Raw genomic sequence first — 15,838 nt, 5'->3', positions numbered from 1 at the left:
CGAGGAAAACGAGGCAAACAAGCATTTCCAACGTTGAAATAAGCGGATCTGCACCCGGGAATAGACATAACCGGGCCTTGGCATTCGCATCACCAACAGTTAAGAGGTTAGTCTACCTACCTAGTCACTCGAATTTAACCTACGAATTAACCACCTTTCTCTCTCTAGTGCTCTGTATTTTCAGTGCTTAACGTCCCGAAGTCCGGGTGTTGTGTTGGCCCCGTAAAACCCGGAGGAATTGGGTCGTAATGAGAAAAATGAATGGATCGAGTCAGCAGCGATGGATCTTCTTATGTGTATTGGATGCGCCTACCGTAATCATATTCGGCCTATCTTTACACCTTGTTCACTCTCTTCATCCTCTCTTTCTTTATCCTTCCTCCTCCTCTTCCTCTTCTTCTCTTTTCGTCTTTCTCTTCTAATTTCTCCATGAAACCAGGATCCTTTCATACAAGCGGGTCGCTTGAAACGAATCCATAAGTCATCATCATTATCATCATCATCATACACAGACCAAGAGGCAACTACTAGTGACACTCACTGTCCTCTCACCATCTAACGTTGCTCGGCATTTCTTCACCTTTTACATATCGAGTGCTTCACTGAGGTAGCTTCGAAATGTACGAATTATACACTCGTCGACCGGCGAGTTTCGATGACTGCACCGATATCACTACCCTCTGTCCCGTCAGCGCAACTGTCCTCGGTTATGTTCCCAACAAAGGATCCAGTTACTTCTTTACAATCTGTTTTGCGATTCTTTTCCTATCCTCTGTAGGATTGGGTGTTTGGAAGAAGACATGGACATATGCTGCGACTCTGGGAGCAGGTTTATTGCTGGAGACTATTGGTATGACGGGAACTCATTTAAAAGGAAGAGAAAGAAGGATAAAATGCTAACAAGCTCAGGGTATATCGGCCGTATTCAGATGGACCCTAACCCTTGGAACTCATCAGCCTTCCAGACCCAAATCTGCTGCATCATCATCGCCCCGACCTTCATCTGCGCCGCCATCTACCTCACCCTCAAGCACGTCGCCCTCGCCCTCAACCCAGATCTCTCACGAGTTCATCCTCGTTGGTATCCGCGCATCTTCCTCCCAGCCGATCTCTCATGCCTCATCATCCAAGCTATCGGCGGTGGTGTCGCAGCAGCAGCAAAGCGCAACCAGCCCGACCTCGCTAGGAACGGTAACAGGACCATCATCGCCGGTGTCGTCCTCCAGGTCATCGTGCTCCTCGCCTTTGGAGCCATGGGCACTGATTACTACCTACGCGTGAAGAAGTACCTCCACAGCTCAGAGGCTGCCCCTGAGTCGCTGCGAGTCTGGCAGGATAAGAAGTTCCGCATGTTTGGCTTTGCGGTTTCGGGCGCCTATTTTGCCATTCTCACTCGTTGCATTTACCGGTTAGTGCAGAATCCTCATTCATCCTATCTTCTTACATCAGCTGACGCGAGAAAATGTAGAATTGCCGAAATGGCCGGTGGTTGGGGCAATCACATTATGCAGGACGAGCCTAGCTTCCTCGTCCTCGACAGCTCCCTTGTTCTCATCACTGGCTTCCTACTGACGGCCTTTCATCCTGGAATTTTCTTCCCACAGATGGCTGTCACTATGCAGCGCACTAAGAAAACCGAGGCTGAGACACCTGCTGAATCTTCCAGCGAGGAACGAAAAGTCGAAAACTCCCAGACTGCTTAGAGGGATATGGAATAGATTAGGATAGGACATAGGAACATGTATCTGTTGTTTGGTCTTGTTTGACTAGGGCGCGAGGTATTGGAACGATATTAGATCAGATCTTGTAGACTCGGACGAGTCCAAGTTGAGCGTGTCTTGATAATGCTTTCTATCGATATTAGGATTTGACCAGTCTATCGGCTTCCCCATCGTCATCGCTATCAGTCTCTTCTTCCTCCTCATCCTCCTCCTCCTCATCGTCTTCCTCCTCCTCCGATGATTCTTCTTCCGTCTCTTCTTCCGTCTCCTCGCTTTCTTGCTCTTCTTCTGCAAGCCAGTCATCCAGAGTCTTCGCACCGACTGCTTCGCCCGTGCCTGTCCCCGTGCCGTTTGACCTGCTAGGCATGACTGTCTTGGCCGCCTCGTCGAGTCTTTCACTGGCAGGCAGTGCACTTCTTTCTACGTCGTACCTAGAGCTTTGACTGCCTTCAGGTTCTCGAAGTCGGCGATCAGGCTGTTTCCCTTCCTCGACCCAGTCAGGTAAGGGTTCATAGCCCCGAAGACCATGAATACCACCGCCACCTGCAAGCACTAATGTGGAAGAACCCAAGAGGAATCCCTTTCGAGATTCTGATGGACTCGGGGCATGTGGTGCTGGCTTCTCAGCAAGGAGCATCAGCGTCGCCAGCTGGGGAACTGCAAGGAGCGATCGATACATTCTCGCGCGGTCACGGAGATCGAACGATGTATCATATCTCACAAGTAGCAGGACGTACTCCCATAGCCTCACAATAGGATGAGTATCTGTATCCATAGGCGGGTCCTCCTCAGCGTCCCTCTCCTTCTCAGCTTCAGTCCTTCGGTTGAGGTGGTGGAGGTAAACCTTGGCCCCCAATAGCAGAATCTGTTGCTTAGCCACTGGCGATTCATTAGAAAACTCCTTGAGCAAGATGCGAAGAACATCTGGCGCAATGTTGTCCTCTCCATTCAGACCTGAGAATTCACCCACAAGCCAGATGATTGTAGCACGAGCCTGTGGGTCAGTTGCAGAGTCGAGATTCTTTGCTAGGCGAACAACTGTCCCAACATGTCCCTGGACGTCCTGTTGTATCAGGTGACGAATGACTGTCAGTGACTCGGCAGCGAGGGTGCCGTCCAAGCTAGTGATTTGACCGAGGAGTAACTTCAAGCATCGAGGAGCCGCAGAGGTATCAGTCTGGGCGCAGCGGCCGATAGCGCGCACCGCCTCTCGAACTAATGCCTTGTTTGTTCCTTGCGAGAAGTGTTCAAGTTCCTTCAGAATAAGACTTTTAACATGTGGTGGACTGAGAGGGAAGATGATCGTCAGGATCTCCAACTTCAGTTCCCACACAGGAGCAGTATCGGTGGCTCGAACCAAGAAATGGCTGGCATATTTGACGAAATCGGTGGGCCGAAGAAGACAGACAGAGACGATGTTGAAAAGAGCAGTCTCCTGGATATCCTGAGCTCCACGAAGCAAGGCGATCAAGGGGCCAATAGCCTGCTTCACGTACTCGGGTGTTCCGATATCGACATAGCACCGAGTAACAGCGACAACAACACCGGCATTCCTACTCTGCAGTAGAGGTCTGATGCCATTTAGGAGCAATGTCAGATCCGGGTCAAGTACTGAAGACCCATGACTTCGACTAACTTGTCGTGATTCCCCGTAGAAGTCGTCCACTCGCTGATCCTGGGAGTTTTCGGTCGATTCGTCTGGCGACTCTGTCCTCCGAGGGAAGCACTTTCGCGCATAGTACATCATCAGTCGTAGTGTTGCCAATTGACTCCATTCGTCCATATCCACCACTTGCTTGATCAGCGTCCGATAGTGCTTGTGAATAAGGTCTATTCGGTCGGGACAAATCTCGAGGAAAGCTGACACGGCAGCTCCAGCGACATAGTATTGCTTGTCACCCAGCAGAGTCGATAAGTAATCGATCAACTGGGGCGCTTGACTCGGGTCTAATCGATGACATTTAGGAATTGCGAGGGCAGCTGCTTTCCGCACGTAGGGGCTCATGTCGGCCACACCCTTCTTGATAGCGAGAGATACAATCTGGCTGATGACGGGGACTCGAATTCCGGACATGGTCTTGAGGGCGAGAGCTCGGACTTGGGGGTTCTGATCGGATAAGGATTTCTGAATAGTGTTGATGGAGAGGAGTGCGAGATCAGGCTCCTGTTCGGCATGGTGGATGAGGTATATGTAGACAAGCTTCTTGATTTCGATGTTCGGCGAGGCGACATTCTTGACGACAGAAGAGAAGAATGGTAGAGTCTTGTGATTTCGATACATCATCTGCCTCATCGCAATTAGCGCCAAGATACGCAGACAAGAGAACAACATCACGCACCGCCATAACACGCCGTAGACCCTCGAGGACCTCGCGCTCGTTCCTGCTATCCAACAACTTCCTCATCTGGTTTCGGTCCAAAGGTCTTGAGCTCGTGCGCGCACCACGCGTCGCCTGGGCAGCATCGAGGGTGAGCTCCCTCGCTGGATGATCAGTCAGTTTTAGCGACAGATGAAGCGGTCAATAAGGAGACGTACCGGTCTCCATGAGACTCGAGATCCTCGCTATTGACTCCATTGCGCGAGTGAGCTTTTTTCGAGCTTACGCCGCGTTTGAGAGGAGGGGGAGCTTTTGAGGGCGGGTTTTAGTGTAGGTGTTTGAGATGACGTTGAATGATGGTTGCTGCGGACTGTGGAGGTGGAGGGGCGTGACAACTGGTGGGGAGCTCAACTACCTGCCATTAGATACTACAGCTGCATTTTATGTTAACAGATTGACCCTAGTATCAAGAACAATACCCAAGTTTCTTAAGGTGCCATTATAAGAGTCATTCTACAAAATATGTCATCAGAGTCTAAACGCGCGATCTAAGCTCGTTACTCAACTCTCTTTGCTTAACCTTCTTGACATGAGCTACCCTGGATGAACTCAATGGTAATACCACAACCATGGAATCCTCTCAACCCATCGTCATCTCACCACAAAGTCCTTCCGAGCTTCTATCATATATCATATCCTACCATAGATATCCTTCGACAATAATAATCGGCTCGTCAAAGGAAGAGTTTCAGAGCTCACTCATTGAGGAGATCACTCACCATCTCACTCTCCAAGCGGAACAACTACAACTCGATGATTCTGGAGACTCAAAAACGCAACCTTCTCATCATCTCCTAAAAGCACCGCTCTATCAAATAGCCATATCTCGTCATATTAGGTTTCTATTTGCGCCAACCGTCACACATCTACGTGCCTTTCTCTCGGTCTTTACACCAAAGGATTCGCCTATACCGGCACCACCAAATTATACACCCGCTTCTCGACCACCACTACTTCTAGTTTACGGACTCCTAGCTCTTCACAGGGACGCAAGCGAATGGTCTGCACAAGGCATCGGCAACTCAGCTGCTCTTTTAGTCGATGCCGCCTCACGAAACGAGTTTAGAGCTGCCATCATCGAGCCAAAAGGGATAGGAGGACACCACACCCTGGATCACCTTGGAGGAGAGATGATACCTCTGCTGAATGGCACATCAAGAAGAGACGATGGATCATGGAGTGGGCGGACTGTCAGTGCTAAGCAAGTCCTGAGTCGATGGTTCGAATTCGATAATCGTGAACAAGAAGGTTGAATTGTTTGGGCGCTCCCATGAGAAACTTAGCCATGTTTCTATCTTGTCAAGTGCACGATATGCTCGACCATGTCTTCAGTACTCAATGAATATCAAAGCGTTATTTTTACGTTGAAAGCAGTCATACTAGGCGTCAACATCAACATATCATCATTACAGCCTTCAACGCCAACCCATGGTATCTAAGGTATCCCGAATATTGCCGCCAACCATAACATAAAGCATGACAAAAGCACAGAAGCCACCGCATGACAGACTTAGGCAATAGCCTGCTCCATCTCAGCAATGTATAGCTTAATATGTGCCTCCATCTTGCGGTACTCTTCATGCGCACTATGAACCTCATTCTCAATGTTCTCCTTCAAGTCAAGCATCTATGCACATGTTAGTAATTTGTCACTCATATAGAACGTTGCGGGACAGCTTACCTTTTTCTCAGTCTGCTCGATTCTGACACGTCGGACCTCCATCTCCTTACCCTTCTCAGTCTGTTCCTCTGTGAGCTGCTTGTGCACTGCCCGGAGTTCATGCATCTTCTCCTTCGCCTCCCTCGCCTTCTGGTTGCTCTGCTCGCGGAGTTTCTCTGTCCTCTCTGTCCATTTGCTCAACTGACGTTTCAGCATAGTCTCGGTGCGCTCGACTTCACGCGCGTTGTTACCGCGCTCTGAGAGAGCATCACGCTGCTTTGCATTGCGTGCTAGCTCTTCCTCTTCCTTGGCCAGCTCCGCAGCGATCTCATCGAGGATCTTTATGCATGACGCAACATCTGTCGAGACGACTGAGAATGAATCCGTTGAGGTCTGCAGGGCTCGCGCTCTTCGGTCCAATGCGTCGATGTGTGATTTATCGTTGTTGAGAATTTCACGTAGCTCGGCCAAGTTCTCCTGAAGATCTGAGGCGCTCTGGAGCACATAAGGTCGCAGCTTTGTGCTTTCCTGTTTCAAGGTAACCTTTTCGTGGGTCTTTTGTTCCAACACTGCAGTGAGCTCGCCCTTCTTCTGTTTGGCCTCTTCCAGCCGTGCGGCAACCCTTTCCTGGTTCCGTCGAAGCTCTAGCAATCTCTTCTTGAGCTCCTCATTCCTCATCGTCTTTTCTCGGACCTGCGCCTCCATTGCTTTGCGGTTGTGTTTCATATCTTCCAGACGACCCTCGTTCTCCTGGTTCTCGGCATAGAGCGTCTCAATGCGTGTTTTTGTCGACTCTGCCTTGTTATAGTACTGGTCGATAACAGCCGTTTGTGACTCACGGAATCGAACAAAATTGATTAGGTAACTGAAGATCTTGACGAGGCGATCATATGTCGGCTTATACAAGTCGTTGAAGCTGAAATCGGTGATGCCGCACTCAAACAACAGCCTGCGCAGCGACACATAAAAGCCCATCAGGTTACGAGTGTCCGGAGGGATGACATCCGAGTATTCTCCCACAATATCCTCGGCAGCGGCTCTCATGGCCGGCTCAACAGTCTCACGCGTCGCATTGAGGAGGAGCTCGGCGAACCACTCAAAAATTTGCTGAACATGTGCTGCATTTGGCTTCTGAAGATCTGCGACAGTGAAGTTGATGCCGATGTCGGTGATGCAGCCAACGATTTCGCGGTCGGGGAGACGCATGAAAGCATCTGCTTCTTCCTCCTTTTTTCGAGTCCGCGATTGCTGCTGCGAGGTTGGAATAATGCTCATTCGCGGATTGTACGCCATGGTTGCGGTTGTGCTTTATCTCGTCAAAATTGTATTCTCTCTTTTGGCTGCGCTTTGGCTTAATTAGCTTGTCGCGATTACTGAAAAGCATAAACACCGTATACGTGTTGCCGTGGAAACATGGAGAAATCGCATCACGTGATGATACATCGCAGCCCAACTCAGTTGTGCCAGTACCTACTACTGGTAATTGTTTCAGTAAATGAAGATTTGTGCAGATCTTAAACAGTGGCTTCAGACAAATGCGATACATGTTTGGTAAATGATGTCTTTACTATTGGTTACGTTTAATTTCGTCCCTAATTAGCAAAGTTTTATCTAAATTCTGTGACTGATTTCGATCGATATCTGACGACCATGACTGATAACTCAGGAGGCACTTGAGGGATGCCATGTTGAGTTTCTGATACTATGAATGATGACTCTGAGCTTTCTGCCCTCATCTGATCTCGAAATAACACTTCCGAAACCCAAAGAATGCTGCAGGAAGAAGCACTGACATGTTCCACATAACTGCTATGAGTGACGTTCGCTCGTATCACTAAATATAGTCCAGATGGCCACCAGCATATCATTGGCGAGAATCGACTGGTGATCCTTGACTATTCTGCACTTGTTCGTCTCACTTGCAGCCGTCAACTCGTCTCTGTGCATTTGCGACCTGTGAATTAATCACTCAACTCGCGTGGCTTGGTAATGCAGCAGATGCAAGCACAGTGAAGCAGATTGCCGTGACATCTAGTCTCTGCGGCACGCAGTGAACAGTCGCTCAGTATGGTTAATACTATCTCATACAGCGACTCACTGAAATAAAACCAACTCGGGTTGTCAGCCGTTGGTCAAAACTCTTCCGAGGGAACGTGTTTGTAGACCAGTTCCTCAAAAGTCTTCGTCCCACATTGCCAGCTACTTCTGCGTACAATATCTCATCCACGTGGCGGTACGCCAGCACGCCCCAGAACGTTTTATTACTTTTTGATCAGTCAAGGTGGCGCCCCTGAAACGAAACCACCATCCTCTTACTCTGGCCTGTCTGCTTGTCCAGGGGGGTTAAGAAAGCCCGAAGTCTGAGTAAAAAAGCAAAAGCTTTGGGACGTTGAAACATGAGATCGGTTGGCTCAAAGCCTAGTCCCCAGAACCAATACTCCCCAATGAAACAAGGGCTCAGGGGCATCGAAACGCTGGGACAAATCTGCCCCGATCGACTCTGACAAAGGAGCAAACCTAATCTTCGCTTCTACCGAAGAGATCAAACCCGTTTACTCCGTACTGGTTCAAGAACTGATTGACTCGCTGGCGTTGACCGAAAATAGTACTTGGCTCGGAAATTGGCTAGAAATCTATTGGGATAGGCAACGGGAAGCGACATATATCTTGTTGTACGACACAAATATCCCCCAGCTATTGGCCACGACCAAGAAGAAGCCTTCAGAAATCCTCTTCATGCATGACTTGACATGCATGGTGCCTTGCGGAAACCTTGGACAAGGAAACCCCGAGTAACTTGCTAAGGTTACGGAGGGATGGGCCGCCCTTTGTTTCCGTGGCGGGCGCCGGGAGCGCTAAGATTCACCACTGTTAGACATGGATCCCATCCTCTACTGCATGATTGAGAGTGTCGCTGACATTGCAAGATGGGACTGTTGAGATGTTGCAAGCTTGAAAGGCGATCTCTCGATGATCATCTTGTGGTTTCTCAGCCGTTAGGATGCGATACAGACATGGCACACGATTCAGGATCAGCGACCCAACTGTAATTTCATTGGCCAATCTGAAGTTCGGGTGAAGTCAAAAAGAACCCTCTGGTCCCTGATTCGCAACGTTCATCAGGCCCAGCTCCACGTTGCAACGGTCGTGCTGCGGGAGTGCTATACCCAGTAGTACAGTCTACGTACCAAGGCATGGTCCGCGATAGACTGGGCAAACTTGCCGACCATGCCACGGTGATGTATGACAAGTTCATTGTGTGACGTCGAATATGTAACTTCAACTCTCATCAAGGCCAAGCTGAACCGGCCTGACCTGTCTGCCTGTGTGATTGAAAGAAATCCTGAAATGCAATTGATCGACATGGAGCTTCAATTCGGTAATTGTTGACCTGAACCGCTCGTGTAATCATGACGCTCATTTCCATGTCGAGGTTGGATCGACAGTAGGAGGAGACGAAAACTTGGTTCGGAAATAACCCTACCCATGCTTGCCATGTTCTTGATAGAAGTCAAGGATTGTAGATGGTGCCTCTGAGGACTCAAAGATTGAAAGAAAGAAGCAGAAAGATCTCAGGGATCAAAATAGATATGGTAACTGACCGTATTCGTTACCCTGCCATGCCAAAAAAAGCTGGCTATCCTAAGTACTTGATAGCCTTGTGGCTTCGTTAAGCTCCTGGTGATAGACAGGGGATGTATCGATCATCACATTCCAAAAGCCGGTACAAGATCCAACGGCTCACAACAAGCAAGGTGCTAAGATTCAGTCAGCACTTTCTAAGCATCGGCTGGCGGATACGAAGGCCCCAAAGGCAACGAGAAATCAAGTGTCGGGGTTTAAGAGAAGCGACTTCGTACTTTGAAAAGAAAATACGAAGAAACACGCAGGGACGGCGTAGACGGGACAGGCGCAAGTCGCATCAAGACCCATGCGAGGTACATAGGTATCGGTACCTGGAAAACGGACGAGAGAGGCTTGGCAAAAAGACTCAGGTACAGGATACCTGATGTCGTCTGCCAACCCAGCCTAACCTCTCCAACGTGCTACGTACAGCAAATCAATTCGCAGCTACAGCACTGGGCCGGTTAAGGTAGTTTCGACACATTGCTTTGTCCAAGTCAAGCGCTCAAGCTTAAGGGGGCGGAAGAGGGAGGGAGCAAGCACTGTGGTCTCTCGAGACTCTCATGCGCCGGACGGTTGTGAGACATGACTGAACAGCTGCAATAGTCACCTAATAGCAAGGGGCGGGGGATTTTGGCGTGACAGCCTCGATCGCATGGCGGCGAACGAGATCTTCGGACAGGGCGAAACGATGTCCCCTGTGGCCTGTGTCGAACTAGCGTCCAATCCAATATCTGTTGATAGTCCTCGGGGGCAAGAAAACAGCGAACCTTACTGTGGGGTGTCAAAATAAACTTAGCAAAAGCCATCCTAAGCTTAGGCTATATCATCTAAGTATTTTTGTCATTTAGGATCGAGGTCCTGTGTTTTCTTTCCTCCCCTAGATAGTGCAGTACTGCACTCAATCGTGTGGCGGGTGTCGTGAACCACGAGACCAGATATCGCGATTCATCACGGCGGCGGGAGGAGAAAGAAGCCGAAGAGAACAAGCGACGAGAACGAGAGTTTCTGACATGTGCCGATGGCTGCTTGGTCTGTGGCTACCATTCAATGATGTCCCGCGAGGAGACGGAAAAGGCGTTTGACTCGATCTTGTCAATGGGAGGGAACTTTCCAAAGTTGAGCCAAGTTAATTTGTGGCTGCAACGGCGACGACAAGTGTGGCGAACAGTTGCGTTGTAGAAGATCACAGACGAAAGAGGAGCTGAGCACCGAGAAAGTGTCCCCGTGGCATACTGAATTATAGAGTAGGAGTGACGGCAAAGCCATCAACTCGTGGTAATACACACCCTCTCGTTACTGAGATTGGCCAATCTAAGGAAGCGGTCATTGCAGAAGGGCACGAACTTGACCTCATGCATTGGTCGAGGTGCCCTGAGATAAGATGAGATTCGACCTCTAATGTCCAAGCCAATGCCAACACCAATGCGAGGAGAGGACATACAGGGAGCTATACCGATGATCATCGACGGCTCCTAGCGGAGTGAAGATCCGGAGGGCCCATCTTTGCTCCATCTTCAGCTGTGATGATTGCCAAGTATTAAAGCTCGAATGGAGTTGTGTTCTTTGGTCAGTATCTTGTAATCCTTGACGTAGACACGAACAGCATACTGAGCCCGTGACACATAGACAACAGCGTCCATGCTGTTTGTTTCATGCAATTCCTTCAAGAGCGGCCAAAATAGCATCCGCTACGCCTTTCAGAGTTAATCTAGCGGCTGCTGAGTGTTAGTCGACAGCCAAGACCGCCCAGCCTCTGCTTGGAACACAAGTACCGACAGGGGCAGTGATGAGAAGAATTTAGAACATGATTGTAGGAATGCGAGAGCACAAGTCGGACCGCCTAAGCATTTGCCATGAATCAGTTGTCATCATCAGCTGCTGTGGTATCTGTAGATGCTTTAGAGAGATAAGTCCTAAGTTGGCTCCCTCTTGCCACGGATCGTAACTACCAGCACTCCCCGCCTTTTACATCATCTTCATACCATTGGCAATTCACTCTGGTGATGGTTTGCTTAGTGAGGTCCTGCCACATGAAAACAAAACAAACCTGATCAATCACCAATACCGTACGGAGCTTTCCTCGCTAGATCTTCTGCCCCTCTCAGTTTAGACGAGTCAGCTTGACCTCTCTTGTTCAATCGATGACCACCATCTGCTCAAAACACTTTGACTTGCATATAACTATACACGATTCATTTGATCCGGGCTATCCACTAGATCACGAGGACTTGGAGCGGATTGCTGCTTAACCATTGATGTGCATACTATACATAGGTATCTTATAGAACATTTATCTTATGTACCTCTTCACCTTTCCTCTCGCTTGCTCTATCCGAGTTCCCTTGCTCCAATTCGAGTTTCATCGAGTATTGCGGTGTTGACCGTCTGGTCTCGTCGGACTGCTTTTTGCTCTACCCGTTCAATTACGAGGCTGCCCCGCCGCCTAACTCCCAGCACTTAACCAACGCCGACAGCAGCAACTCAGCGGCCCCTCCAGCGGGTTGAGCGCCACCTCATCAGCAGCCCAAGTGTGCCCCTCGACGCCCTGGAAGTCCCCGCCAGCAAGTACTGGTACTGGGCATCGCTTATTGAGTGCCTACGACCACTAACAATTCTCGTACCGCTACCTCATGAGACCTTTTTCACCGTGATCCACTTCCATTTGCTCTAAAAGGCCCCGTTGAAAAGGGCTCCAGAGAGACGGGACCCTTGCCACGTCGACCAGGGGGTATCTGGGGGCTTTTGGTGTCCTTCTGATGCGCTAACGTCTAAAAAAAAAGGAGGTACGTACCTAGGTACACACTGAAGCCCTTAACTCCCGTTAGCACTTTCCATGTCGCAAGGGACCAGACCAAAAGCAAAGCACAATTCAGTGATTGTGGGCCCCTCCCGCCCTTCCCTGTCTGTCTCTGCTTCCGCCGAAGCCTGACGTCGATTTTCCCACTCAACCTGCAGCATCTCGTTGGCCGCAACTGGGAAGCTACGTCCCAGTCATTGGCTTGACCCATTGACCCATTCCTTCCCTTCCTTCCCTGTCCTGCCGGCCCCCGGTGCCCTGAAAAATTGGTCTTTCTTTCCAGCACCCATGATCCCCCCCCCGGAGTCCGCACACACCCAGCGCCTGCCGTTCCTTGCACTTACCTTAATTACCTAGCACCTGCTGCTTCCTCAATACTCTTTACCACCACACACGTTTCGCCACGCACCAAACACCTACGACAACCACGACCTCGCTCGCGTACTTGCATTCTTTTACATCCACATACATACACAATCACCGCTTATTTGGACTGTCACCGCAGTAGCTGTACTTGTCTTGCAATACTTTCGTACTTTCGTACTCACAACCTACGCGCCCTCTTTGATCCTACATCGTTTTGTTGCGGCCATCGAGCCCACCAGCGCAGCGAGTTGTTCGACACGACCCTGCAGCTCTCACTCGCTTCTCCTGATGACCAGCTTGGTACGAACGTTCTGACGACTCCACGATGCCCTCGCATACACGATATAATCTAGACGATTTCGACTGTACATCGGCGACGATATTGTTTGCTCATTATTAGCTCCAGCGTTTGGCGACGAATTAGGAACTATGGCCCTTTGGCCATTCCGGCGCCGGAGTAGCCGCAAGCGCTCCCGCAGCGGCACTGCTTTCTCAGATGCAGAGGGCGCGCCGCTGCCTCATAACGAGGGACCCAAACTTGGGTTGAAGAAACGACGTACCGAACCGCCCAGACTTCAGGGAGCCGGTCGAACCTATAGTTTCTCCCCGGGACGCCAGGACGACATCCGCACCGACCGACACCGCGCTGGCTCACCAGTCCGTGAACGAACAGGCCGAACAAGAACTACTGGCAACATTGAAGAACGTCCCGAACTCTGGGATCGCACACCCACGCTTCGTCCGACCCACCAAGCAACAAGAAAGCAGAGAAGTAAGAGGAGGAAAGAAGAACGCAACAGAGAAGCCGAGATTAAAGCAATGAGTAGTTTTGCTCCAGTTCGGCCTGCTACGGAACAATGGAATTCAGGCCGGCCTATGAAGAAAGATTCCAAAAGATCAAAAACCGGGGGATTTGGAAGGCACCGAGCTGGTCGCAATTCGGATGTTTCACTTCCAGTACCCGGATCAATACACTCCAGTCTTTCGTCTGACTCGGAGTTTGGCTCGTATAGAGTCTCTGCTCTTGCAGCTCTTGCACCCCGACCTACCCTTCGTTATACCCCGAACGCCCGATGGACGACTCCCCACGTGCCTACACCTCATCGGTCTGGATCACTAAGGAGGAAGCTTCTTGAGCAGGAGCCGATTCCGGAAGAGACGACGAGGTCGCACAGGCGCATCGATTCTCTTGCTGACGACCTCGATGCCCGCGATCTTAGGGAACTCATGGAAATAGATAATCGACGACGAGAACTGAAAAAGCAGAAGGAGAGGCAAAGGATGGAGCGAAGGATCACACAAAGGGCAGAGAAGCAACAAGCGGAACAAATACAGGCCAGGAACACAGGCACCCCTCCACCAGAGAATCTTGAGAGAGGTGTCATGGGCCGTGAACTTGTGGGGTTGGGGATCGACCCTGCTTCCGCTGTTGTCACTGAAACGAAGCCTGAAGATCCAGAGCCCATGGATATCACTGAAGACGAAAGGGAAATCGAGTGTCCCAAGAAGACCGAGGAGGTCTGTCATCGCACAGACACAGCCGCCTCCGAGCAACCAACACCTATGGAAGAAGTCATTACAAAGGATACCTCATCTATGCGTCAACCCTCTGAAGACATGGGAAGCGTTTCTCCTGGAACAAGATTTTCTGATCTTTTGAGATCGGCTAAGTCACGATCCAGGTCGACGATTCGATCTGATCGGGATAGGATGGTTTCTCCGCCGCCGGAGACCATCAACGAGGAGGATGTTCATATGCCCAGACATAACTCTCATGATTCTGATGGCAGCAAGAATGGGTTTGCTTCTATTAAGGCATTTCTGCGAATTGGAAGCAAACGACAACGACGTGAAGGACCATCGTCCTTTGCCAATACCTCTCGGGAGGAAATGCAGGCCGCCGCAGCTCAGTCAAGAGCACAGGCCCAAGCCTACGCCCTCGCTAAGCTCGAGGGCGAGGACTCGCCCAACTCTTCAAGCGGTAACTATCTATCCCGTAAACCAAGCATTGGCGCTCCGAAGAGGACGCGCTCTCGGTTCCGGGAGGACTTACCTGAATTACCTCTCTCACCGCCAGCTTCACGCGTTCAGTCGCCCGAAGCGGAGCCTCCCATGCCCATCCTCACTGAACAAAAGATCCGTGAAATGGAGGAATTGAGGTCCTTGGGTGTGCGCTATGACACACCAACATCAGGCCACCGATCTGCCGAGGCCATGCGCCGTACGTCGTCGACAGTAGAGCGCGCATATGTTTCACCATCCCCAGAAGCTGGCATGTCTATGTCACTCGCCTCGATTGACTCCGAAGGTTCCTGGCTTTCCGGTAATGCCAGTGGCCGTCGAGCTGCCATACGAGATAGCATTCGAAGGGCTAATCAGCGTGAGCAAAACGACGCCCACACAGATTCCCCAACAAACAGCACAGAAGAAAATTTGGAGATCGTTGAGGATGAATATTTAACGAAGCTCACTCCCCGAAGAAACTCGAATCCTGAGTTCATGGGTCGTCGTTCCGGCGAAGGACGTCCCAGCAGCGATGAGGAAGAGTTTGCTACTGATGGAGAGATGAAATGGGGCGCTGTTGGTTCTCAGCCCCAAGTTGTGCACAGATTCACCATGAAGAGCCACGAGGGACTCTTGGAGCTTGAATCCGAGGATGAAGAGAGCCCGACATCACCCGTGTCTCCATCGCAAGAGCTTGCCAATGTTCAGAGCGCTAGAAGCGTCAACCTGGGCAAAGGTCACGTTCGCAATTTTAGCGCTGGAAGTGCTAAACTACTCGATCTCACTCCCCGGCCATCCGTTGATGCCACAGGGAATTCAGAGAGGCGACGAAGTCACGTCCAACCAGCCATGTGAAAGCTAAATCAATCTTGATCGTTCAAAAGAAGTGTCTCGCAACTTAACGAATGTCGGCCAGACGACACCTTCCACTCCTTTTATTTCCTTGCCGTCTCAACTAACCTAAGTCACTCATTTCACATTTCCTTATCACTATTCTTATCAACAACTGAAAATCTACCCAATAAAAAAAGAGGAAAACAGCAAAATCAGCGAAGACTCTTCTTATGACGACTCAAGACTCTTGAAGTAGCTTATCACATGGATGGTACTAGGAACCGACTTGCTCCTGATGCATGACACGACCTTGATGACTACGGCGCATTCCAAGTTCACTACTAGGATTTCTTTTCTCGACTACATATACCGCATCTTTTGATACCCCGCGTCGACTGCCAATTACAGAGTACTGGGAGACTCGACGCGTTTGATTTACCAACTATTGGTG

At 50.2% G+C, this 15,838-nt stretch overlaps 5 protein-coding genes across 5 annotated transcripts; 3 read left to right on the top strand and 2 right to left on the bottom strand.

Moving 5' to 3' along the window:
• Window positions 1-618: 618 nt before the first annotated feature.
• On the top strand, window positions 619-1,703 carry FPRO_02644 (uncharacterized protein; the record flags this gene model as incomplete). Its single annotated transcript, XM_031227232.1, has 3 exons — window positions 619-850; window positions 910-1,408; window positions 1,469-1,703. 3 exons carry the CDS (start codon window positions 619-621, stop codon window positions 1,701-1,703), a joined length of 966 nt encoding a protein of 321 aa, XP_031077689.1.
• A 157-nt stretch (window positions 1,704-1,860) lies between these two features.
• FPRO_02645 (uncharacterized protein) lies at window positions 1,861-4,297 on the bottom strand (the record flags this gene model as incomplete). Its single annotated transcript, XM_031227231.1, has 3 exons — window positions 1,861-4,005; window positions 4,061-4,203; window positions 4,258-4,297. 3 exons carry the CDS (start codon window positions 4,295-4,297, stop codon window positions 1,861-1,863), a joined length of 2,328 nt encoding a protein of 775 aa, XP_031077688.1.
• A 371-nt stretch (window positions 4,298-4,668) lies between these two features.
• FPRO_02646 (uncharacterized protein) lies at window positions 4,669-5,352 on the top strand (the record flags this gene model as incomplete). Its single annotated transcript, XM_031227230.1, has 1 exon — window positions 4,669-5,352. The coding sequence occupies one exon, from the start codon at window positions 4,669-4,671 to the stop codon at window positions 5,350-5,352; it is 684 nt and encodes a 227-aa protein (XP_031077687.1).
• A 257-nt stretch (window positions 5,353-5,609) lies between these two features.
• Window positions 5,610-7,052, bottom strand: FPRO_02647 (uncharacterized protein; the record flags this gene model as incomplete). The annotated part of the gene is made up of 2 exons (XM_031227229.1): window positions 5,610-5,726; window positions 5,781-7,052. 2 exons carry the CDS (start codon window positions 7,050-7,052, stop codon window positions 5,610-5,612), a joined length of 1,389 nt encoding a protein of 462 aa, XP_031077686.1.
• A 5,926-nt stretch (window positions 7,053-12,978) lies between these two features.
• FPRO_02648 (uncharacterized protein) lies at window positions 12,979-15,408 on the top strand (the record flags this gene model as incomplete). The annotated part of the gene is made up of 1 exon (XM_031227227.1): window positions 12,979-15,408. One exon carries the CDS (start codon window positions 12,979-12,981, stop codon window positions 15,406-15,408), a length of 2,430 nt encoding a protein of 809 aa, XP_031077685.1.
• Window positions 15,409-15,838: the final 430 nt, after the last annotated feature.

This window comes from Fusarium proliferatum (assembly GCF_900067095.1).
Source record: "Fusarium proliferatum ET1 genome assembly, contig: FPRO_scaffold002, whole genome shotgun sequence".
In the NCBI taxonomy this organism is placed as follows: Eukaryota; Fungi; Ascomycota; class Sordariomycetes; order Hypocreales; family Nectriaceae; genus Fusarium; species Fusarium proliferatum.
This window is presented reverse-complemented; position numbering and strand designations above follow the sequence as displayed.